The 25,763-nt window shown below is 41.0% G+C and overlaps 1 protein-coding gene across 10 annotated transcripts in view; it reads right to left on the bottom strand.

Moving 5' to 3' along the window:
- Positions 1–4,556: 4,556 nt before the first annotated feature.
- Positions 4,557–25,763, bottom strand: part of ST7 (suppression of tumorigenicity 7) — a 222,700-nt gene continuing 201,493 nt past the window's right edge. For 9 of the 10 annotated variants that reach the window (XM_054692582.1, XM_054692580.1, XM_054692583.1 and 6 more), the window contains 4 exons: positions 25,283–25,433; positions 15,818–15,910; positions 13,048–13,187; positions 4,557–4,907 (listed from right to left, as the gene is read on the bottom strand). In XM_054692582.1, coding sequence (XP_054548557.1) covers positions 4,812–4,907; positions 13,048–13,187; positions 15,818–15,910; positions 25,283–25,433 — 480 coding nt within the window. In that variant the 3' untranslated portion in view covers positions 4,557–4,811. Of the gene's footprint in view, positions 4,908–11,681; positions 12,258–13,047; positions 13,188–15,817; positions 15,911–25,282; positions 25,434–25,763 lie in introns of those variants that run through there. The other variant, XM_054692590.1, reaches the window with a different exon arrangement.

The raw sequence follows: 25,763 nt of genomic DNA, 5'->3' as shown, positions 1-25,763 counted from the left end.
GCCGAGGTAGACTTTTCCTACTGAGGGGAGTATCTTGTCTACAGTGTATGAAATAAAGGAGGAAGAAAACTTCCAGGAAAAACAAGGAGGCAGGAATGAACAGACAACTCTCTCAGGCTCTGCCCGTGGCAGCCCATATTTAATGTGGGGCTGCAACTGCAGAGTGAGAGCTATTCAGAAATGTATACCCAGGAGTGTAACGAGCTGTAATATATGAACTGACTTTGGAGTAATATGCTTAACATAACATTGCAACCAGGGGAGCCATTTTTTAAGACTAAAACAACAGGAGAGAATAAATATCATTGATAGAGAATGAGTGACATGGGAGTTCCCAGCGAACAGGGGATTTTCTCACTCTGACATCAGTTTCCAATTGCAGAGGGACCTTCTTAGTTGTCACTAACCAGCTTGAAAAAATAACATAAAATATAATTTGTTAGATAGAAGATCCATGGACCTTGGGGTTGGTGAAAAACCCCATTTGGTAGGGCCCGCAGGAGACTGATAGTTGCCAACTAGTCACCATAACCAAACAAAAACAAAAACAAAAAACAGTTCTTAACAGACTCCCAGGTACCATCACTGGGTTCTTCTTGGATGATGGGAGAGAAACCAGAAGTTGAATTTTGATGGCTGCCTCTACGCCTTGTTCAGCAGTGTTTTTGGAGAATTCAAAGACCTAGGGGTCTCCTGGCAGTCCCTCACAAGCCCCAAGAGAGACATGTGGACAGGCCAGGAGTGGACACAGCATGCGATGCCTTTGGGAGCACAGCAGCATGTTGAGGTTGGATGCAGCCTGGAATCCTGCCTTGTATCTGGCAGGCCTCAGCTGCTCAGGATGCATGAAATGCTCAGAAGTACCATGTACCTTGCTGTGGAAACTTTTTGATTTGACATCGCTCTTGTCCAAAGTTTTCCAAAATGAATGTTGTGAGAAGTAAATAAATATTCTCATAAAAAGAGGTCCTGTGATCTCAAGTGCTGGATTAAACAGTTCTGTCTAATATGGGGCTTCTGACATTGCGATTTCCAGGAAAGGTGAAGGCTGCATTATATTCCAAGAAAGCATTTCACTGCACTAATGTTTCTCAGAACCCACTGTGGGAAATGCTGCTCTGTACTCATTGCAGTGTTCTTCTTCTGGGTTCAGGTCTACACAGAGCACTCTACTGGTTTTCATGCTTAGATCATCTCATCTCAGAATTTAGTCTCCTATCTCCTATCATAAAACATAGGGCTGGAATGTGAAGTGCACAGTGCCTTTCAAGATCTGCTCAGATTCTACATCTCTTTCTGGGGGATTGAGAGGCAGTGTCCCTGCTGTCCTTCTCCAAAGGCCTTAAGGCATAAGTAACCTGCTTCCAAGTGTAGAGACCAGGCAGTCAGGGCATTAGAGGCAGGCGAGCAAGAATCCTGTGGCCACGAGCGAAAAGGTCAGTGTGCAGGTGCTCAGAGGTTCACACAAAGGCCATTGACCCATTGGGGCTCACTGACTTTCCAGGGTGGTTTGGAGATTTGGAAGAGGTCATACACATCTAGTGGCCAGTGTGGTTTAAGACGCTCAGTAATTGTGAACAATGATCATCTGGGGGATGTGGTATATAGAGAAATGATACCTCCAAGCTAAACATTAATTTGATAAAGTTTTCATAATGCTCCTCATTAAAATACTGTCCCAGAACAAATACAGTTTATTTCATTTTAATCATTTTTTTCCTGAGCTTCTAGAAATCAAAGCTTACTTCTGATTTGGCACCATCCTCGCCTCTGTGTGTCTTTCCTTGCTGGCAACATCTACTGAGCTTTGTAGGATACAGAATATGTAGTTACAGATCATGAGAGTGTGCAGATGAATGCCATAATATGGAACTCAATTTCCTTGTCTGGTGGGAAACAGACAAGTAAACATCCAAGTGCAATACAGTGACAAGTGCTGCCATTCAAGATAAAGTTGGGAGAGCACGATGTTATCCCTGGCACACAATAGGTCCACAATAAATGTAGTTTGAGTAGAGGGATGGGTAAATAAACAAATCCAATTTATACTGGAAGAAGTTTACCTTCCATATGAGGGATCAAATATCTTTGAGATGTTAATTCATATTTTCTCCCTGCCTTCTCCTGCTATTTCAAGCAGGAGTCCAGATTTTCTAGTTCTTTGCTCAAGAAAGCTTTCAGGGAAGCAGTCTGTAAAAGCCTGGGTTTGGAAGGAGGGGGATCCCACTGCAGAGACTGTCCTGGCTGTCCAGGAGGGAGGCTAAAAAACTGAGAGGCCTAAAGGGTTAGCCTGTGGGCCTGTGAGCGGCACTCAAGCCTCAGCAAGAGTGACAGAGAGACTCACATGGAGGCTGGCAGGGGTGGGATCTCAGGTCCTTTGTAGTCATGGAAACAGAGAGCCATCAGGCTCAGGGACACTGTAGGCTTGGATAATGGTGCTGTCTGAGGAAACCAGCACATGGGCCTTTGAGATGTAGGTATTGCGGGATGGGGATTCAGAGCAGAAATAGGTAATTTTAAAATAATTTTAAATAAATATATATTCCTTGCACACTCTTTAAAGCTGTAGCGTTCTGCCCTTTCCCTAGACAAATACACACCAACCTGAGTTTTCCTTGCCTTTTGATGCTAGTTAAGGTTTTCAGTTCCAAGGTTTTCTTCCTCAGGTAGGTCCCACAAAAGCTTCAAGGCTGAGGACCCAAGGGACTACGAAATCAACCTGAGCTGGACACAACAGGAAACAACTGGTAAAAGTGGGGAAGAAAACCTGCTTCCCTTCTGCCCTTTTTGTTCCTGCTAGAGAACTGTTGATATTACTCTGAAGGAGACATAGATGCTACCTCAAGATCATCTTGCTTCCCTCAATTTAGCTATGCTTTCCCCCCATCATGTGATTAGTCCTCTCTGGGACCATGGAGTCATTTCCTTCAATCACCTCCATGTGGCTTCATTGGGTCACCACCTTTTCTCTACCTTGACCTCTCCCCTTGACTCCCTTTACCCGTAGACTTCTACCATATATCACATCGCCATGAAACTGCTGTAAAGCCCGACTTATTGAATTCTTAGGATACTTATAATCCTTGCATTTCATTCCTTTGCTGCACTTCCTGCAACTCGGATTCTTAAAAACCCACATGGGGCTGTTTCTATTTGTACTGCCTACAGGCTCTCGAACTTTTCATTCAAGGCTTATCACAATCTTAAAGAGTTCAAACTCTGGCAGATAAAATCTCTTTGGACATCATTTTCCCCACTGATTAATAGAGAACTATTATTTTTTCTTTCAGTTCAAAATGATAAGTCTAAGCCTTCCCTGGTCCTTCTCTGCTGGAACCAAGCTCTCTCCTCTGAATGTAAATAAAAGTTTATTCATGCCTCTCAGATATTGCATCAATTTCTTCAACAAATCATTTGAACATCTACTCCAGGTTCAGAGTTGTGTTGGGGGAAGAAGAAGTAAGAGGGAAACAAGGTAGACATAGTCCCTGCTCCCAAGAGCAGTACTACAGGTGTAGAGTGTTGCGTTCAACCTCTTCCAAGATAATTTCCTAAGAGCAGGGGCATATTCTTGTCAGGGCTTTGCACAAAGGAAATATAAAGGAAAACTTGCCCAAAGCATGAAAGGCCCTCGTGACCTGAATATTATCTGCCCGCTTGAATGTGCTCTAGAATGAAGATCGGGAGCCAGCAGGAATTCCAACTGAGAAGGAGATGTACAAGGCATTATTCATTTCACGCTGCCTATTTTAATGCTCATGGGGAAAGATTCAGCATTCTAAATAAAAGGGAAAACATACTATGTAAAGGACAGTCCATTTTTTTAAGGACTGGTTCGAGATTTTAAATAGAGGTACTTGTCACTTAATAGAGAACTCAAGATTAGTTATTTTTCTTCTTTTGTTTAAGTAAAGCCAGCTGTTTGGCAGGTGTGAACCATTTAAGGAGGCTTTCAAAGGTAGTGAGGACAAAAGATCACTTTGAATCAAAGTGATCATATCTCACTTTGAGAATCATACTTAAAGAATGCTCATATCCAAATACCAACCAAGAATACAAAGATAATACTTTTTTTAAAGTACCTTCATAAGAAAGTATTTTAAAAATGGCCATTATTAAGTTGTCAGTGTCTATTAGAGACTGTTGGGTCTGTAGCTTCTCAATAGGAAGTTTTCTTCTCACTATATTTTCAGAAAGCAAAACCAACATGATTCCGGGAACTTCAATGTTGAGTCTATTCAATGAGTAGTGTCCTTGAGCTAGAGCACCTTGCTATGGCACACATGTTCCATTCATTCAATTTCCCCGTCATTCATTTTAGAAACACTTTTTGTTCATTTGGTCTATGAGCACAGTCAGTCTGAGGCTGAAAAATTGGTACTTCTGAGCCAAAGAGATTCCATTTTCTGAGCCAACCATAGGGGCCTGGTGACATGAGCTCCATCAGCATCATATACCACCACTGAGCAGATCTGGGTCCCTAACAAATTATATTAAAAAGGTTTATTTGAGACACAATACCTCTAGGGTTGGAAGACATGGGAAGACACAACTGGTTGCTGCAATACACAAAAGTTTATTTTTGACCTTTTTTTCTTTTCCGAAGGCAAAATATAATAGAACTGAACATTGATGAGTTTTGTACAACAAAAACAACTTTTAATATGGAACAGATAGTCCATGAACATTTTAAAATCTTGGAATGGCTTCCCTTTTTCAAAGTCATGCTTTCTTGCTCTCCACAAGGACTTGGCACGGAAGAGATGGTGGCAGCCCGCTGGGTGAGGTGAGTGGGAGGATGGGCGGCTTCCCTAGATCCGTGTCAGCTGGTGCCACAGACTGGATGGGAGGATGCTTTCCACTTTCTCCATGACAAAGTTTAAGGGGGCAAACAAAGTGCTGAGGAACTGCAAAGAAAGCAGAGAGGCACAGAAGTTAGGAGAGATCTCGTTCAAGACTAGAAGATGAACCTCTCTAAGCCCAGATTCCTCTGGCTTACATCTTCTGTCTCTGCGTTAGGAAAGTCTCAAACGGCTACAATTTCATATTTGTATTTGCAGGAAGCACTGGTAGATGAACAAACCTTCATGGCAGTCCTTGCCTTCTGCTTGGAGCAATAAGGGGAGAAGGGGGAGAAGAGTCTACTGACAGTTTCCTCCTCCCTCTGCCAACCGATCTTTCTGCTAGACACTAGGATCTGGCGAGTGCCCAGGCAGATGACTCGTGCCATTGAAAGGGACTGACAAATGGGTGACCAGTGGGCGGAAGAGTTAAAAAAAGGGGCAGCTTAGCCCACCTACTTGCCTAGCTGGATAGAACTCACTTTACATAGAAAAGTCACTTTTCAAAAAGTCATGTTTGGTAAATGTTTGTGAGTTGCTTGAGGTCCTCTTTTTGTTCCTCTGTGAACTGCCTGCTTAGTGGTGCATCATGTGAGCCTGGGTGAGGGCAGCAAGCTGGTCACTCCATGGATGACATGTGCTTGTTGAAGAGGTACTGCTCTGAGATCCTTGGGGGTCTCTTTCATTGCTAAATTCCTTTCTGCATGCCATGTAGAAAATAATGTTCATTAACTGTGCCCTTTAAGGAAGCCAAGTAACTCACTAAGATTCATTTAACATAATCTCAAATTTATTCTAATTATGTTCTTGTGAAGAATCATTTTCATTCCATGAGCTATCCAGCGTCTGGCAGAAGAGGTGCTAACCAAGCCAGGTGCGAGATGGATAGTGTTTGGGTGGTTTCCTTGCTCTCTAAATGTTCAGCACCGAGGCACTGTATTACTAGGTTCGATGTCCTTGTACAGCATTCTCATACAGTGGAGTCCTTTGACCTAATTCCCAACAGCACTGTTGGGGATTTACCCAAGAATTTCTCATAGAAGTGTAGTGTAGAATATGAGTATATATGCAGAGGGGGAGCATAGTCCTGAAGTCAAATTAGTAGACAGTGCATTTAATGTAGTTGAAACAGATTCCTCTACTCGCCATATGTCCTATGGATTGTGGATCTTCCAGCCAATGGTAGACAAGTTTCCCAAATTCATTTGACCTCAGAATCTTTCCCTTTTTTTGGTTTTATAATCAACAGAATACAACTGGGAAGGCCTGGGCCATCAAGTGTGAGATTGGTGTGAAGAAAACTTGAGTTAGTACAAGTTTTGGAATCCTCCTTGTTGCCATCTTTACAGCAATGAGATATATTTACTCAGAAAGGCACCCAAGTGCTGGGTGAGATGTAAAGGAATTTAGGACAAAGTTCCCACTGTCAAGAAGTTCAAAGCCCAGGGGTGTGGGTCATTAAGACCCGTGCACAGAAAAGTAATAGCATCAGATAGATGTGATAGAAGACGGAAGCCCAAACAAAGCACCTGGGGGCTTCAGAAAAGGGAGAGAATGCATTTTGCAGAAAGATGAGGAAAGCTTAAAATGAGGCCATAGATATAGTTGGGACATCAAAGGATAGAAATGGAGGAAAGATCATTAAGGAAGAAATATGAGCAGGGGAGCCCTTCAGGTTCAGCAAACAGTAGCACAGAAATGGGAACACATCTGTATGACCAGAAGGTAGTAATAGTTTGGCTTAGCTGGAATTTAGAAGTAGAGTCAAAGTGACTAGAAGAACTCAGGGGAGCCTTGAATGTCAGGCTGGATTCACAATCAGTACACTGGCAGTCCAGCCAGTATTTGTTTTTTTTTTTTTTAAGATTTATTTATTTATGCATATAAGAAATGGGGTACAGGCCAGTGGTGCAGGGGGTGAGAGGATTCACCAGAGAAAGAGTGGGGATCAGAACAGGTAGATTGACTGAAAATACACTGCTGAGGGGAGCAGTGGGCGAAGCAGGAGAGGTCTGCTGCGCATGTGGGTAGCTCCTTGGCAGGCCGGGGATTAAACTCGTGCTGCAGAGGCTGCAGTTAGCTTCACAGTGCTGTGCTTAATCCCTTGCACTACCAGGGAGGTCCCAGTGTAGCCAGTATTTGAGTGAAGATGGGATGGCTCTTTCCTCAATTGGGTATTGGATATATGGCAATTTCTGTTATCTTCTGAAATGATCCTTTCCTGGGTGCACAGAACATGGGATGCTCGCCTACAGAATGGACTGCCTACTCTTTCAATCTAGAGCTTGACTGGGTACCACCTACGAATGCCATGGCAAGGCATCAGGGGCGATGATGGGCCCAGGAATGAGTAATTAGTGCTCCAGCTGCCTCTGAAAGTGTTTGTAAAATCCTGGTTCTGAGAGAATAATATGGAACAAGTCTGCTAATGATTGCATTAACCCAACATAATAACACTACAAAATTAAAAACATATATACATTATATACATACGTATCCACATTCATAAACTCATTCATTCATTTATTTATATGTAAGCAAAGACACCAAAGCTCCATAAAAACAGCACTTGCCTCTAATACTCAGTTCCACAGAGAGGACTAGGTGCTAAAGTGGTCTGGTTAAGCCAGAGATTCTGATTGGGCCTAGAAGATGGAACTCAGGTATTATTGCTGGTAAGGCTATCCATATCCAAAAGATTTGATGAGAAACAGATTTAGAATATCCAAAGTTGAATTGGGGGAGGTGGGTGAAGGAGTCATCAAATTATTAGTCATCAAATTAGCATGAGTGCACTTAGGTGAGACAGTGCTTGAAATCTGCACTCTGGGTGATTTCATGCACTAGAACATGGGGACATCGGGGAATCTCACTCTGGTTAGCAGAATGAACGGAGGTGTTGTTATAAAGGTGGCTCAAAATAAAGGATAGCTTGTGTGTTTGCCTTGGGTATTGACCTGGCTCATATAAAAGAGCAGAAGTGAAGCCTCTGGAAATCAAGAAGCCAGCCTCGCCCTGGTGGATGTCCGCAAGTAACCCTCTTCCCTGATTGCACAGCAAGTTGTGATGGGCCCGGCCTCCTTAACTACACCTATCCTCCTCAACAAGGTTCCACAAGAGAACTGCATTCCTACTACCTCCAAATGAATATAAAGATTTACTGTTCTCCCTCACATCTAGAATATTCCATCATTGGGTGTATTAAGTCACTTGCACCTTTTCCTAGAGACCCAAATTCTCTCACAGCACTCCAATTGACATTATACTCTTTTATTAGCGACTCCTTTGCACCCCTCTGTACAATCCCTCCTCTTCCCTCCCACAGGGAAGAAGCAGACAATGGAATGAGGTATCTGAGGCTGCTAAACCTTTTCATTTAGTAACCAAATAAAGATCAGTGGCTTTTTTATCAGGAGGTATTAAAAAAAAGGGACAGAATTTGCCTTGCTTGGGCTATTTATTTGTATTTCTTTGCAAATGTGAAAATCAGTCAATACCTTTACAGTGAGAGGCTCAACCAATGCACATAAACAGCAGTTTTACTTACAGATTTGGAACATATATCGCCTGAAAAGTTAAGTCTGAATAAGTAACACCAGGCAACCTTGGAACAGTTCTTCTATCTCAATGTCCAAAAACATCTGTGTAGAGGGCAGAGACACACAGTCCAAAATGCACCATAATTCAATCAGTGTCTTGTGGTGAGAAAAAGCAACTGAAGTAATAAAAAAACAGAGAGTGACACTTCAATCGCCTGATCCTCTTTTTCCCAAAACACCATCATTTAGAAGAGGGTCATGGCTCCCAAATGCTTCGTTAACATTTGAAACGACTCTGCTTATCTGAATAAGTTCCAGGTGCCCTATTGCAATCAGACAATTGACATTTCACTGTAATCAATATCAGACTTCAAAGAGGACAGGGCCTATAAGTGAAGATGAGAGTCAGAAGTCAGGGGGCTCAGTCTCAGGGAAGGAGAGAGACCAGCAGAGTAAAGACAGGGCCCTTGAAAGCAGAAGGGGTCAGAATGCTGACCTTCCCACATTCTGTGAGGGGCTGGATTTGGAATAACTTATTTATATGAGCAACCTTATCTTGGTAACCAAACATTCAAGGAAGAGTTAGCCTTAAGTCATTGAGGTAGATTAGATTGGGGAGAAAGCCAGCTGAAGTCTCTCACTTTATGATTTTCCAGTGGCTCTCACTTTGCCGTGGGCCTCCCTACTGGCTGCGTATCAACATGTAAACACACAGAGTTCCCAAGCCACATGTAGCTGGGGGGGTGGCAGTGCAATCTCACTGCATCTCCTAAAAGTCATTATCCCAGGGACATTATCTCAAGCGAGGTCTGAGAAAATCATTTTCACAAGTTGCAAATGGTTACAGACAGCCTATAGGGCAGCTGTGATAACCTGCAGGGGTGAGGAGTTGGGAGGTTGGGTTGTGTTCATGAGGGGCCTGATGAAGTGACAGGGGTGAAAATGTGGAGAAAACTCTGGGGGTGGGGGACGGGGATGAGGAGAGATGGGGCTTGTCTGCTTCAGGCCATCCATCTTCCTTCCCCACGAAGTCTTTCCAGACATTTTGGAAACTGTTAAACCTTAATGAAGGGCAAGATGAATGTGATCCTCCAGACAGAGGTTTAAAAGCAAATTTATCTAAACTACCTTTGAAAATTATGAGTAGCTGACCAAATCACCACAGCTAGTGGAGTATAAAATATGAGGATTATAAAGGCAAATTTATATTTTATTCTATCATTTGGTCCTAGACTTAAAACCAAAGTTTTAGAAATGTTAAGTGGGAGAGAGCGGCCCCTTGTCTAACATCCATAACAAACACATCTCTGATATTCTGGGGGCTATACAGCCTTTCCTAGACAACACCCAGTGGAGTTCTATTCATTGTTCCTCATTCCTCCCAACTCTCTCACTTGATTAAAGTGGTTTAAGTTAGTCATTTTATTCAATACAGTGGTTCTCAGCCCTAGCTGCACACCCCATCACCTGGGTAGTGTCTATAAACCTAGATGCCCATCCTGTATCTTAGACCAATTAAGTCAGTCTGCCAGGGGTGGGGGATGGGGTGGAGAGGGGCTGGGCAGGGGAGAGGGAAGATGGTAGAGTTGGGGGAGGGAGACCAGTAACTTTTTAAGCTTCCTAGACAATTGCATGATACAGCGGGGTGGAACCACTGATTCCTGGAATGCGCTCACATCACAGCTCTGAAAGAACACCATATCCCTGCACACAGCTGCTCAAAGCTTTCTTAAGTATCAGTTTTCTTGGAAGGAAACCTGGTCCTCAAGCCTGATCCTGAGAATCTGCTTGAGACCCCATTAAAAATACAGATCCTTGGGTACAAACATTTAAGATTTTGAATTTCTGGTGGCATGGGCAGATAAATTCTATGCACATTAGAGGCTTAGAATCTCTATTCTGATGCGAAACTCCCACCAAGAGCTATTTGTTAGTTTAACGAAGAATACTAGGCCAATGACACACATCTACAAAAATGTTCTAAAAATGTTTAAGAGAACATAAAAGGAGAAACAGTAATTCTTTAATGTCATATATATAGTCTCACTTTAAATCTTACTACATTACACTCTAATCTACTCAGGTTAAGAAACTACTTTTACTCAGAGGTTGGTTTGGAAGTAGAAAAAATAATGAATATCATAGGCCTATAAACTAGGGAGCATACAAGGAGGAAACCTAGGTGATATTTTGTCTTAGAAATCATGTCATGTTCAGAAGGCTTAAGGAAATTTAAGTATTTTGCCTAGAGAAAAAGGAAGGTTATACAGTTAGAGGTGGCATTAAAAGTGTTAGCTGTCTTAAGAATTTCTAAGAGAAAGTAGACTTTCAAGATAATTTCAGCGGGCAGATAGGAATTAGTGGAAATTAAAGGGAGGCATATTTTACCAGCATAAGGAAAAGTCCTGAATGATCCAACAATGGGGTAGGTTTTTGGTGTTAAATAGGTGAGCTTCCCAATGCTTAAATTATTCAATATGAGTCCAGATGACCTCCATCATGTTACTGCTTAAGGCAGTTTAAGATTCCTTTCAACTTTCAAGAGTCTGTGATTATAAGTATAAAAGAAATGCTAAGCATTTTCTGATGTTTACATGGATTCTATCTTCAGAAACCACTACCATTTATTTATTTAATTATCATTTATTGAAAACCTACTATGTGCAAGGCACTGAGCAAAGTTTTGGGGATACAGAGGAAGTTAGAGTCCTACTCCCAAGGAGCTTACATTCTAAAAGGGGGAGAAGTTTTCCACAATTATAGTACAATAAATGTGATAATGTAGGTATTCATGGAATAATGTAAGATCATAGAGGAGCAACATCTACCATAGCTTAGGAACTTGGAAAGAAAGCTGAGTATAAAAGAATGAAGAAGGAATTAGTGCAGTGGATGGGTGGGGGGTGGTAATGGGGAGCGGCGTTCCATGCACAACAAGCACCATGTGTAAAGGCACTGAGGTGTACAAGAGCCTACTGTATCTGGCAATGGTGAGTGACTCACAATGGCCTAAGATCAGTGTCTAGGCAAGAGTTGGGAGAGACGAGGCTGAAAAGGGAAAACACAACAAAGCAAAGCCAGACAATTATAAACCAGAGACATCCTGCAGTGGGGAGGAGGGAGAGGGATGAGAGAGAGGCAGGGAAGAGCACAGGGGGACTGTGGTGCAGGGTGCATGGCGGAGGAAATGCTATGGGGACTGCACCTGAGGGAGTGGGAGGAAGCAAATAGTGTTTAAAAATGAACGATGTGAAAAAAATAAAGAAAAAAAAAGGCAAGCAAGGACGAGATCGCAAAGGACCTTGCATGCCATGCTAAAGAGCTGAAACTTTATCTTGAAGTTGGTGGGAAACTATTGGAGAAATTTAATCCAGGAAAGTAACAGGCTAAAACTTGCAATTTGGAAGGAACATTGTTGTGTCAGCATAAAATAAATATAGGTAGAGGATAAGACTGGAAGTAAGGAGACCAGTTAAGACTTTTGTAGGAGTCCAGGCAAGAAATAACGAAGGCCTAAACTAAGAGAGAGACATGGGGAGAGCAGGGGAAGAGGCAAGTTACAGTCACTGAATGTCTAGTGGCTAAGGCAACCTTAAGACTCCACAGATCACTGGGATGTGAGAAGTGAGAGAGAGAAAAGTTTGGGAAAGTTGCCATGTTTCTGGCTTGTATAACAGGATGGATGGCAGTGCCACTGGTGGTCAGGAATACAGGGAGGGGGAGCGACTTTCGTGGTGGGGGAAGAAGGGTGATGAGTTCAATTTTGGAAATGTTGACATTGAGATGCCGGTGGGATTTCCAGTTCATCTTCAACATGCATGAAAATACTCTTGAAATTCCAGTCCCTGCACTCTGCCGAGCAGAAAATGTCAATCATCTGGAAAGGGATTAAATCAACCCAGCCAAGTTAGAAATCATCCTTTGTGACTCTACTTGCCTTGAAATCAGAATAGAGTTTAGGAGAGACAACTGACATTCTTTTTCTTTTTCCTTCTGTTTGAAATTCATCTGCAGCAAAATCCATAAGCCTATCCTCACTGCATGTGTGCAGATTGAAATGGTTAGTTTTCAACAAGGAAACTGGTTCTTAGTTGTCAATGCAGTGGCTTTTGTTAGTATAGTTCCTTCCTACAGTCTTCCTTACAGATTCTTACTGAATTTCCTTACTTCTGAATGTCCTATTTGTATACATCTTAACACTGCAAGCCCATCACACTTCTCTGTTTATACCTCAAATAAATCAAAGGTTTGTAGTCATTAAATATTTTTAAATTTCAATCATTTTGAAAATGTAAATGTTACCTTTCTTGAAGAGAAGACACATGATTTCTAAGGATTAGACATCATGTCATTACATTTACACAAAATTAAACAATGTCCCACACATTTGCTAATATCCCTTTAATTATCTGTGTGATCCTTTTACACCGCATGCATTTTTTGAAAACTGCAGAAAATTTTGTGTGTTTGCATGTGAAATAAGTCAAGGCATACACTTATGAGCATCCACACTTCTCATTTGACTCTAAATGCTGATTCCATTGAGGATGATGAAATTGAACAGTGAGTGATCAACATGGGCAAAGCCATGTTTAGAGCACACTCCCCACTTCCCTTGTGCTGGTTCCTCGCCCTGTCCCTGAGGCCTCCTCTGGGTGAATACTCACAGCTTTTGCGAAGACCCCCATGAGTTCTGGGAACTGGTGTGTCAGGAGGGCTAGCATGGCTGTGAAGGAACACAATCCAGCAGTAAAGAGAATAAAGAAGGGAAGCTCCTTCTTTGGGTAAACTGAGACTTCATGGAAAGCTGTGAAGAATAAAAGGGAAATATTAGGGTTAGAGTAAAGTGCATTCTCAGCAGATTTCTAGCTATGGAAATGACTCTCCTGAGCTTTGGCTGAAGCCATTTGGAAATGAAAAGGCCAAGGCCTTTGACCAACCTGCAGCTAAGATCCGAGCCAGCCCTTTAAGGGTGGCCTCTCTACTCCTCCCAAGTCGGTGTTCAACCTTTAGCACTTTAGGGGCATGATAGGGCTGATTTGGCGATGTCACAAAGTCACGGGCAGGGACATCTATGCCTACTATATTATATTTCTCTCTCAAAATCAAAAGCACATAAGATAAAACTTTATTCAAATTATAAAAGACATGTTCATTATTCAAAACGAGGAAATCCAAAATCAGGTATACTGAAAAAAGAAACACCTCTATGTAGGTTTTCACCTTCCTGTAATATCTTAATTATAATGAGGTGATGTTAGTTTATCTTGAATTGGTTCCTGGTATACTCTAAGTATGTCAGCGGAGAGGGCCACCCTGGTGGAGGGCCACTTGGCAAGGCCCTCACGTGTTGGCCTCCACTATCTGGGAGAGCTGGGGGACAAGGCAGGAGCATTATCTCACACAAGCGTAGGGAATTCTGGATGATAAATGTACCTCCAACAACCAACAAAAATGATAAATAATTGTTGTACTTTAGAGCACCTTTCACAGCTTTTAAATTTCAAAGGGTGAAATTTGGGGAAACCATAAAGTTGTAGCACAAAAGCAGAGAATGGACTCTCCCTGCCTCCTGGCTGCCTGTGAGCAGCACGGGGGGGCCAGCACAGAGGAGAGGAGCACCCACTGCCAGGGCCAGGGCGCGGAGGGGAACAGCTGTGAAGCTGCATGTGAGCACCACCAGCACGCAGCCAAAAGGACCCAAGTGCTCCATTTTCCTCATGAAATCCATGATCTAAAGACTTTTTCTAAGTTTCCAGCTCCTGTTACTTGGAACCCTAGAAACCACGCATTCTGCTGAGACTGAGGCGGGCATGTGCAGGGAGGGAGAAAGCACAAATGAGCATGTGCCTCTAGATCCAGGGAAGTCAACCTGCTGGATTCAAAATGAGGGTAATGAGCATGAACTATCGGGAGGTTTAAAACAATTGAGGCTTGTCCTGTCTCACCCTAAATGTACAACCCCCACGAAAGGTTTTGTGTGGAGAACAATATGTGGACCACTGCATTCAATTCAATAAAGGTGGGCCATAATTTTCTATTTCAGGCTTATTAAGATTACTCCTATCATTTAAGGACTGTAATCTCATTCTAATCGCTAATCTTAGCAAGTAAACTGGACTCAATGAAAATATCTTAAAACAGAACTCTTCAGAAAGCAGCTTTTTGCTATCAGAAAAACTGAAACTTTACCAAGGGTTTCCCTGAAGCAGGAGTCAAAAGGTAAAGTACAGACTCATAACAGGGATTTGTGAAATCAAATCTAATGGAATATGAGGCACCAGACCCCTTTTCACAGTGAAACTTGGCCAGTGAGGCACAACAAACACATCACTGAGCTCTCCCAGTTTCCCAAGTAGCACATCTCCCGGGGGCCGGCTAGCAGGAAATGAGTGGCTACTGCCTGCTACTTCAATCTGAGAAGGCAATTGGTTTTGTACCCAGAGCCCATCACGGCGGAGATCTGTGACTAGCTCGGTGATGCTGGCACTGGACAGTTCATTACGCACCCAGGACTCCAAAGTTACCCTGTCACTCTGGGCGAGTATACTTATAACATGTACTGCTACATGGGAAGGGGTAGCAGGAGAGAGGAGGGGAAGAGAGAAAAGCCAAAATTTGGAGTTTATTTTCTTAGGGAGAAAAATATGTCCTAAGGCAGGGCCACATGAAGAGCCTGGACGTGATTCTTGTACACAGCATGATTTGATAATAACTATTTAGCTGAAATTGTCAAAACAAAGTTATATTACAGTAAACCAAATCATACTTTCCACATGTGCTGGGGCCATCAGGCTGCTAGCTTGTAAGGGCCCCGAGGACAGGGCTTTCCCTCTCTGTGCCCTACACCGTGCTGAGGCTGCTCATGGGCCCAGCACATCTCGTACCAACCAAACGTGTGCCATCCCGACAGCTTGCAGAAAATCCCTCTGACCAAGAGCATAGCATCACTGGCAGATAGCAAGCCCTCCCTCCCCACAACTCCGCCTCTGGCACTGATGCCAGCATCCTGGTGCTGCCCTCCCATCCCTGACTCATCAGCAGCATTCTCTGAAGTCAGCGCTTCCTCTTCTAACTCCAGGTCTGTGCAGGCTGCCGCTGACCAGCTGGAATGCTCAGGCAAAACCCAGCACCTTGGACCAGTCCAGACCAACTAGCAGTCTCTGTGCTGAGGCCAACCAGTACATGATGGCTCTTCATCTACATTTCAGTCCTCTGGGGTCTTTCCCCTTATGAATCTGGAGAGACTTGGAGGAACAGGAAGCCAAACTCACTGACATAATTCACTTTAATTCATATGCTATCAAATGAGGACAGGGAAGGGAGAAGAGTAATAAAAGACAAGGAACACCATAAACATTTATCATTCCCACCTCTCCCCTGCAGGCACGCCACCCTCACTGGCTGGAGAGAGGAAGACAGAGAAGTGAGACTTACATGGAAGCAGCTCTCGGTCTGCTGTTTCTGTACAGATTGGGTATGGGTAAAATAAATGCCCCTTTTCCAAGGGATAAGGGATCATCCGAAAAGCTGAAAAGGAGAGACAACAGGTTGCAGGTTCAATACTTGCTTCATAACTTCTCCACTTCAAAAAATCACTTTTGAGCAGTTTTATAATGGGGAACACGTCTACAAATAACTCCCAGAAAGGATGCAAGATTTACCCAGACTCTGAGTCATGTGCCAGATAAACTGTCAGAGATGTATTATGATGTATGACTCACACATTAATCTCACACTATATATTCTGGGCAAACCTCACAAAACTGGGTGGGGATGGGGGTGCAAAGGAGTAGGAAAGCCATCAATTCCCATGCCTAGGGTTTCCTCATCTCCCAAATATTATTAAAATGTTATAAACACTAATTCAATATAGCTTAACTGATGGTAATAATGCAAGCCTGGATTGAAACGCTTCCCCAAGAAGCAAATGTGGACTGACTTGTTGGAGCTTGTTACAGATGTACAAATATGAAAGGCATTCTACCATGTCTATTTAAAAAATATGTCTAGGTGGATTAGAATTCCAACCAAGACGGATAAAAACAAGAATCTAAAACTGCATGACTAGGGAGGTATTTCTTAACTTTATGAAACTTTTAAATCTTCAATATCACATGGGTAAAAAATGGATCTGGGGAGATTGATTATCTGTAGTTTGATGATGTCAGGCCACCTAAATTCTGTTTTTTTGTGGCATCAGATAACATGGGGTCTCACACTGAATTATGGCTTTCCAATCAATCCATCCCTTCCCATTATCACATGTGTTACTCTCCCTGTTACAATGTCATCAGCATGTTAGTCTCACTGTTCCTATGAACAGTGCTCCTGGAGGTAATTTTTCTTCAACAGATGTCCTTTACTACAGCATGCTGTAGATATAAAACATAAAAACTACACCGTCGTATGCTGGGAATGTCAGATAACAATCCTTGTCTTCGTGAGCGTCAGAGAGAGGTGGCAACCCAGCAACCCCTTTAGTTTTAAACGCTCCATTTCAAGGAATCACAGCTACATCCTCAGCTGTGTAATTACCTAAGCCTTCTCAAAAATGCTGTCAATGTACATATTTATCTTTTGCATACTTATTTCAAACAGGAATCAGAAACAAAGAATGTTCTCTCTCACAAGAAATGACAAGGTTCCATTGTAACCAGCATCAGTGCACATATGGTATTTATTCTGGTGTCTGAATATTATTTAAAAGTAAAAACATTATGTATGTGATTCCAGCATTTGGAATGCAGTCAATCTGCACCACAGTGGTATCACTCTGAGGTTACAGCACATTGCCACGGAGAATATAAATCACTATAAACGTGGGATTAGAGCAGAGCCAGTTTGCTGGCAGTTTGCTGAGGTAAAAGTGTTATCAATTTTCCTCTCGTTACAGAAACCTCTTAAACAGAGATTAAAACATTAAAAACACCCCAGACTTTAACTCTTCTTAAAATGAAAGGCTCACCCTACTTCTATCAGATCTTTACTTTCATGCAAACAAAGATGACTTTTGCCCACTAGAAAGAGCAAGGAGCTCCCTACAAAAGTTGTTATCATACAAAGATTGTGGAAGGAACCAATCTCTCTCAATAGAATTGGATTTGCCTGAGAGGGGAGAAAAAAAAACAAAACAAAAACAACCCTTTTGAGCACCTTTGTAGGGCACACTAAAACCTCTACTGAGAAGCAGCATATTCAAATTTAAACTACACTACAGCAGGATTTTAATACCATTTCCCATAAATGATAACTGCTATGAAAGCATCCCACAAATGTGGGAAAACCTATGTGGAAGTTTTGTTGTTGTTTTTGAAATCCAGCCTCTCCGTGTGCAACAGGACTGTTGTAACTAAGAATCTGTTCAGCTCCCTAAAATAGTAAAGGTCCAAAAGCAGATTTGTGGCAGCAATAAAATTTTGTTGAATACCATTATAATTTTGCATGCCCCAATTTTTTTTTTAAGATTTATTTTTATTTATTTATACAAGCACTGGCTACAGTCAGAAGCGCGTGAGGATGAGAGAATTCACCAGAGCCAGAACAGGGAGCAGAGCAGGCAGAAGGACCGAAGTACACTGCAAAGGGGAGCAGCGGGCGGCAGGAGAGGTCTGCGCGCCATGTGGGAGCCTCCTCCGGTGGCCGGGGAGCAGCCGGGGATGGAACTGGCACTGCAGAGGCTGCGGGCAGCTTCGCAACCCTGCGCCACGGGGGAGGCCCACATGCCCAAATTTTTATGCAAAAAATGATCGTTAATCTCTGCTCATAAATAATAGACCTCTATAAAAAAAAAAAAAAGAATCTGTTCCTGTTCATATAAGTAAACCCTCAGTTTTCAAAGTGGCGATAAATTTGAATGCTAAATTTTATTCAAATTGAAGTCAGTTTGCACTTCAGGGAGCAATTTTTTAACTGAAATGTAGGCCTGCAAGATCTTGAGAGTGTTCAACCATAGAAATCAAATGGTGGGTTGGGGTCTTTTAGTCAGATGCCAAATGTTTCTCACTCCAGTATTTGGCATACACACAGATTTCTGTGCACTGAGTTAGTCCTTTTCTTCTTCTCATCAGTTCTGGTCTTTCTGGAGAGAGTAGAGATGTTGCTGATAGGACCCCCACTACCACCTCCCCAACACACAAACACACACACACACACACACACACACAGACCTATACTGTCTTCCTACTTCCCCCAGGATTATAAAGATGCTTGTGGTGCTCTTATAACCTCTCTCTTGTATCAGTTGTCATTACATTGAGTTTGTAAAATAATATTAAGACTTCGGACTTCATTAAATTGTATTTTGCAAAAGCAAATACAATTTCTGTTTGCATTTCTATCCTTTGCCCATCCCACTGTGCAGAGACAAGCAAAGTGAGAGATAAGCGGAGGCAGTCTGGAGAGAATGGGGAGAGAATGTCAGCCCTGCCAGCTTCAGCTCCCACTTTCTGGTTCCTTTCACTGCAAAGACAGGTAGAACTGCACCCTAGAAACCTCATGACGTTAGTAGAATGTCCAGAAATTTTGCCAGTGCAAGTATTAAAATACTGATTAGGCAGTGGAAATGAGAATGGAAAAAACTAGGTCACTTCGCCTATTTGATGGCTTTGATCTGTTTCATGACTACAAACCCCTTTAAAATCTTTGTCTGAAAAAACACATTGCAAAGGAATTAAAAACACATTTAAAAACAAAACATTCCTAGTTAATATTGATGGTATACGAATGTCATTTTTACACATTTTTGTGAGTAATCCCCTCCCCTACCTTGGTTTCTGTTGTGCCTTTGTTGAAAGGTCAAGGAAACTGGTGAGTGAGGCCATCAAGCTCTCCACAATGAAGCCTGAGGCACTATCCCTGAGGCCTTCTATCCCTGCCCAGACATCTCTTCCAGGCTCTAAACCTATCAGTGCTGCGCCCAGCAGACACTTTCCAATAATATTGGAGGAAAAGCCCATAGAACCAAAGAATGGATAGAAGGGTGGACACACGAGTGAGCTGTTTCCCAGTTTCCCTAAAGATCTCTAAAGACCTCGCGTCCTACTTATTCAATGACAAAGATAGAAGGTAATATCTGACATTTTGCTTTTTGTGTTGCCTTTTCAGAGAGGGGCTCAGAGAACTTTATATAGAGAGCTTACTTGAAATACTCAGAATTAAGTACGAATCCCAGCTCTACCTCTTCAAAATATAAGTGCCTTCCTAACACACCATGGATAGAAAGGGGAGAAATGTACACATTCTCTGCCCAGATGGAACTCACGGCCTAGGGCAAAAACCAGATGATCCAATAATTATTAAAGAATGTGAAAGCCCCATACCAACAGCTCCTGGAAGGAGAGGTCCATGAGGCTGTGTGTATCTAATGGGAGAGAAGCAGAGGTGACAACTAAAGGATGAGTTGAACTTGACCAGGCCAACAATTTTGGGTTGGGTTATTAATCTGTATCCAGTTATTAAAATGAGAATACCACAGACCTCAAAAGGCTGTTAAAGGGACTAAGTGTGACAGCAGAGGTCAAGGTGTCTAAACAGTACCTAATGGCTCAATTATAGGCAGTTTTCTTGCTACCCTCTCTTACTACTAACCCTGGAGTTCCCACTTTTCTCCATGAAGTCATACTCTAAGCTTAAAAATAAAAAGTTTGCTTGTTTATAAACAATGTGAAGAGAAGAAAAACAACAGAAAATTATCATCAAAACACAAATTTTACGTTCTCACTTTTCACTGCAATGTAGGTAACTAGTCATGAAGGCCATCTGTCTTTTTATGAGGCATTTGGGCACAAAAATTAAAAAAATTCAAAAGTCAAAACCCTGGGTTCTGATCTACATTCTTTCACTATCTAGTTATGTGGCCTTGGAACATCATTTTCTTTGGGTTAGATTAAATGACATTCCAATTCTAAAGAGAAATTCTAGAATTTTACAGGAGATTCATTAATTTGCTAGTGAACCACAATACTCTTGACATTCTGTTCTTACATGCCAGTACTGCTTGTATCTCTGCTATATATACACATACACATTCCGTGTATGTATGTCTACATATATTACATATACACACATATATTAATGTTTCTTTCAAGGCATTTTGGAGTCTTGTTCAATCTTGGTATGCCCAACACAATGCCTTGCACAAAGGAGAACTCAATAAATGTTTTTGAACAAAGGAATGAGCAAATTAACGTATAATCAGGAAGAGACAGAATTTTCTCTTAAAAATGCAGATGGACCCAAATTGTGGTTAGTCATTATGACTGAAAAAAATGAACGGAGCAAACTGATTCTACTGGGTTAGAGTGGGGAAGCATAATACACTACCTAGAGACTAACTACTTATAGCCAGGGATTTTATTAGATGACCATTCCCACATTACAAAATTTAGCCTTGGATCTATGGTCATTAGGTGGGGGTGGGGCTCTCTCTTTAGCCCCAAAAGATACCAGTCTTTGGAAGAAAGGTTTGGTGAGAGGAAATGCCCCAAGGACCACATCTTACAGAAAGTAGCATTTTCCATTAGGTTCAAAGAGAATAAATTAGAATCAGAATTCCATCCTATGCTTCAACAATGGGCCATTTTCTCCTCTCAAAGGAAATATTCTGCTTTAGTCCCCCCTAAAAAACACCATCTTCAAATCTTATACATTATTTAGTGAATTCTTTGGGAAAAAAAAATTTCCAAAAAGAAAATAAAGAGTCTTACTTGGTCAAGTGGAAAATGGAAACAAAGAAAGGCTAAGTGATTTACCCCATGGCACAGCAGTCTTCTGATAGATAGAAAATTAAGTCTTAAAGTTCATAGTTGTGGTCAGCAGATCACCCCACTTTGTAAAATAAATATAGCCAAAACAAAGCTTTGAAAAGATCAAGGTAGGAGGGTTTACCTTGATGTAGGAGGCTACATTATTATTTAATACAGGTAAAACAGAAGATGTGCCATTTAAAATAGCACCTCATAAGGTGCAATACCATTATAAATAGGACCCAGATGAAATGAAATCCTTCATTCATACATGTTTTTTATATTCAACTCAGACTTGCAGTGTTGTGTGTATGTGTGTTTGAGGATAACCAGAACTCACGGTGTTTAAGTATGATTCAGATAAGGCGGCAGCTGTGTAATGAATTGAGAAAAATATTTTTAAATCTTGTAAATTAAAATTTTTCCCCTTTCGTGATTATCTTGACTTTGAGGAACATATTGTGTAATTTCAGGAGCTGGGGCAGTGATGAATCAAACATCTTAGAAACCTTTGAAATGCTGATGCATTTGTGGTGAGAACTCTTGCCTTTTTTTTTTTATCCACCATATGTTTTAAACCCAAACAATCTTTGCCATGCATCAGCTGGACTTTGGAGTTTTATCAAAAATGTGAGTTATTTCAGCCTCATTGGTGGGAAACTCACTTAATACCACAAGATGACTAATGTGCCCAACAGAATAAAATAATTAAAAAGCAAAGCAAAATATACCTCTATCCCTACCCTGAACCAACACTTGACAGAAGATTTTTTTCTCAGTTTCCAAAAGATAAATTGACTAAAAGAAAAATCTTTTTAAACACAAAACCTGGTGAAATTAGGTAGTTACCGTCCTCCCTAGATTCTCTTGCTAATGAAAAGGGGAAGTTGGAAAAGACTTGGGGAATGGCCTTAAGTTTCAGAATAAGAAATAAATGATTTAAAGGAGAAAACCTAAATTATGAGGCTGGAGACGTCAAAAGGCACCACCCAGTGGTAAACTTGAGGAAGTGCAGCCTCCTGTGTTGAAGCCCTGGTTGCCCAGGTGCAGCCCTGCTTACTTGGAGGAGAGGAGCAGCTTAGGGACTATAGCTGCCCTTGGTGCAAGTGCCCTGAAGCCCACCAACCTGGAGAAGGGGCATGATATTCAATATCATCAGTTCTTTACAGTTTTCAAAAACTGGTAAGTTAAGTAAATACCACTGTAGGTACCTAGGTCAGAATTCTAGTCCAAGCCCTCTGACGTAAAATTGAGTTCTGAAACTTCCATGACATTAAAATTAGAATGGACACAGATCTAGATGTGATGTCAGAAGATTGTATACAATCACCTGAAGCTGGAGTGGCAATTCCTTCTTGTAAATTGCATGACAGATTGATAGCTTTATATTTAAAAAGGACCCAAAGTGTTTATAAGAGATTATTTTATAAGACATGTGATATATGTGTATTCACATATACACAAACCTACATATTTATGCTTGTAGAAAATATATATGCTTGTTATGGAAAATTTGGAAATACATAGAAGAAAAAGAAATCACCTAAAATCCACTTAAAGATATATTTCTAGTCTTTTTCCTTAGTTTATATATAAAAATAAATATTTTTCATAAATTTGGGCATATTCTATATTTAAAATGTTTTAAAATACACAATTTAAATAAAATGATTAACTTTCTAAACAAAAGAAAGGGGCCAGATGTAGTTAAATATATACTCCAGTCTTTAAGTAGTTATATAAATTGAGGGCTTGTAAACAAATGTTTTGAAGATGACTGATCATATCCTTAGTCTATCTGCAAGGGGTATTGTACAAAAGAACAGTGAAGAAAAATGGAAGGTGGGTTTATATCCTGGCTCTACCAACAGTGACAACAGGAAATTCAACAAGTCACTCATGTTAGTAAATCTGTTCCTCTCTTCGATAATTGAGATGGTCATCCTGTCCTGCCTAAATCAGAACGTATCAGGAGTACATGAAATGATGGAAAGGTAAACCCTCTCTAAATTATCCAGTAATACAAACACATATAGATGTTCTCAGTATTTTCCAAGGTAGTTATACTTAGTAAGGACCTTCATGTTTCTCTTTTCTAAAACTGAATATTACTTCTTTCTGAAAACTGAACAGCAGTGTAACTTTCCTGGAATGGTTCTTATTTATCCATAAGGATCAAATGCAAAATTACTATTTTGTAAATTTGACCTTGACTGTCTTGGCATATTGCTTTATGCATGAAAATGTACCTCCTTTTTTTCACTCTATTAAATCATTTTGCCCATTTAATTTGAAGTAGTTACACCCCCCAATACCACTAAACCACTACCCTGTTTGATACTGGAGCTCAATACATCACTTTACATTTCTCACTGATTTTTCTTCCCAGTTAATACAGAGTATATATTGTTTTTGATTATATGGCTAACAAATCTCCAAACAGAACTTCCAGTTATTACTCATGAATATTTTTGTTAATGGTTAGGCCATTCCTAACACATTCTCTTTATCACTTCTTGACCCAGCCATGCCCCCTTTTTTTTGATCCTTTCTATAGGACTGGTAACTTTCTTATCACTTAGATCCAACTGATAAGCTTCTAGAACTATATTTCCAAGATGCCAATCTAGAAATATATTCTTACTTGATAAGTTAATTTGTTCATTTAATTTTTCCACAACAAACATAAGGTGAGGTCACTCAAGTTCAATCTTGCTGGGCTCTTCCATCCTCTTTTTCAAGCTTAAGGAAAAATTTCATCTGGATACAACACCTTAAATGCAACAATAAGTCCAAGCTAAAGGGGTTTGTGTACATACCCATATACGCCCTGAGTGAGTGTGTCTTAACATATAGATACCAGGACACCTGGAGCTTGCCAGTACACTCACAGAGAGGGGAGGAAACACTGATAAAGTCCACACCTCTCAAGTTATATATAGCAAATTATTTAAGCAGGCCCATCATTAATTCTCTCAAGAAATATTTTCAAAACAAGTAAATGAAAAATTTTCAACTAGAGTCCCATCTCTATGAACTTACTTTTAACCCATCCCATCTGACTGCTTCCTGCACCAATTTGGCTCCCTGATGAGACAGGAAAGAGCAGGAAAAGGCAGGAGTAGATTACCAAAACAAAAATGGAAGAAGCAGAGATAAATAGTGAAAAAGATTAAAAATATATTTGCTTGTGAGGCTGATCAGAGTAGGGGAGAACTAAGAAAAAAATTATCAGAAGACAAATACTTACTGTTTTGCTCCCCTAGGAGAGGGTGTTAAAAAAAAAAAAAACAACCCATACTACAACTGAACGTGGTTTGCTTAAATTAATAATTATAGGGCATCACCACATATGGTGTCAAATAGTCCACAGTCTTGGACCTTTTTTCTCAACTGACATTCTCCCAAACAGCCCCACAACCTAGTCTTTCTTCACATGGTGTCCCTGACCACTCCATTTCATATAGCTCTCCCTTATGAAAAATCAATGGGCAATCACATGCTGCTTGCTACTCCTCCCCACTAGATGCTTCTATAGTTCTACAGGGCAGCAAGCATGTCTCATCCAACATTTGAATCTTTTCTTCATAGACAAAATATTAGCACCTGTAAATGGTGTGTATTCAGAGAAATTTCCTCACATCCAACAGGTATTTACTCATACACACGTTACACCTGCACCACACACTAAGTTCTGATGATGACTACACTGTCTGAAGCATAAGTGCTGCTCCTTTATGTTTGGCAACCCAGCTTCTCCAAGGGAGGCTAACTGGTTCTTTGGCCAAGCCTCCCAGAAAGGCCATCAAATGGTTGTCAGACCTCAACACAAGGCCTACCACCATGACAAATATCTCCCTGATGCCAGCTCGCCAAAGAGGGTTTTCAGTTGTTAGAATAATCCAGATTCATTCTATCCATTACACAGACCTGCTTTTTTGAGCTGTAGAGATGGCATCAATGCTGTAACACCCACCACAACCCAGGGAACTGGAGAGTCTAAGTAAGTAAATATCTCTCAGTGTGGAACATTACAGAGAAGAAGAGCTATAGACATGCAAATCTGCATTAATCATCATAAACACTCAGGGTAAAAACAGTTTCAGCATCTTTTCATGTTCTTAAAGAAATGTTTCAAAGAAAGAAAATTACTTACTGCCTTCCCACGTACAATGCAAAAGATTCAAAGCCCCTTCCACCCTCTTCCAGTGTGCCAGGTGAAAGAACGCATATGCTATTGCTTCACTGTCCCCTCTCTTCAGGATATGTTCTGGGGGTAGGATTAAGCTTTTCATTTCTAGTAGATACTGAAATAAAAAAGACAGGAGACAGATGTGTTAATACATAGCAATTTGGAATTCAATATTGATTTCCCTAAAGCCACCCCTCATAAGTATTTCATCAAACTTGCAACCTCATTACTACATTTGAAGGCAATTACTAAAACATTCAGCAATCCAAATTTGCTGACAGATGATTAGTCTTATACTAGTTTCCTACGGTGAAGATCAGAGGCTCTCAGGCTATGACACTCTAATCAAAGAAATAGAGAGAGAGACATAAACAGCATAAAGGAATATTTAGAAGACAAAATAACTTGGTATAATTTTATAACCAGAATGAATATATATAAAACA

This window comes from Talpa occidentalis, unplaced genomic scaffold (assembly GCF_014898055.3).
Source record: "Talpa occidentalis isolate TD23 unplaced genomic scaffold, MPIMG_talOcc4v2.1, whole genome shotgun sequence".
Classification (NCBI taxonomy): Eukaryota; Metazoa; Chordata; class Mammalia; order Eulipotyphla; family Talpidae; genus Talpa; species Talpa occidentalis.
The sequence above is the reverse complement of the archived record's forward strand: the minus strand, read 5'-3'. Positions and strand labels throughout refer to the sequence as shown.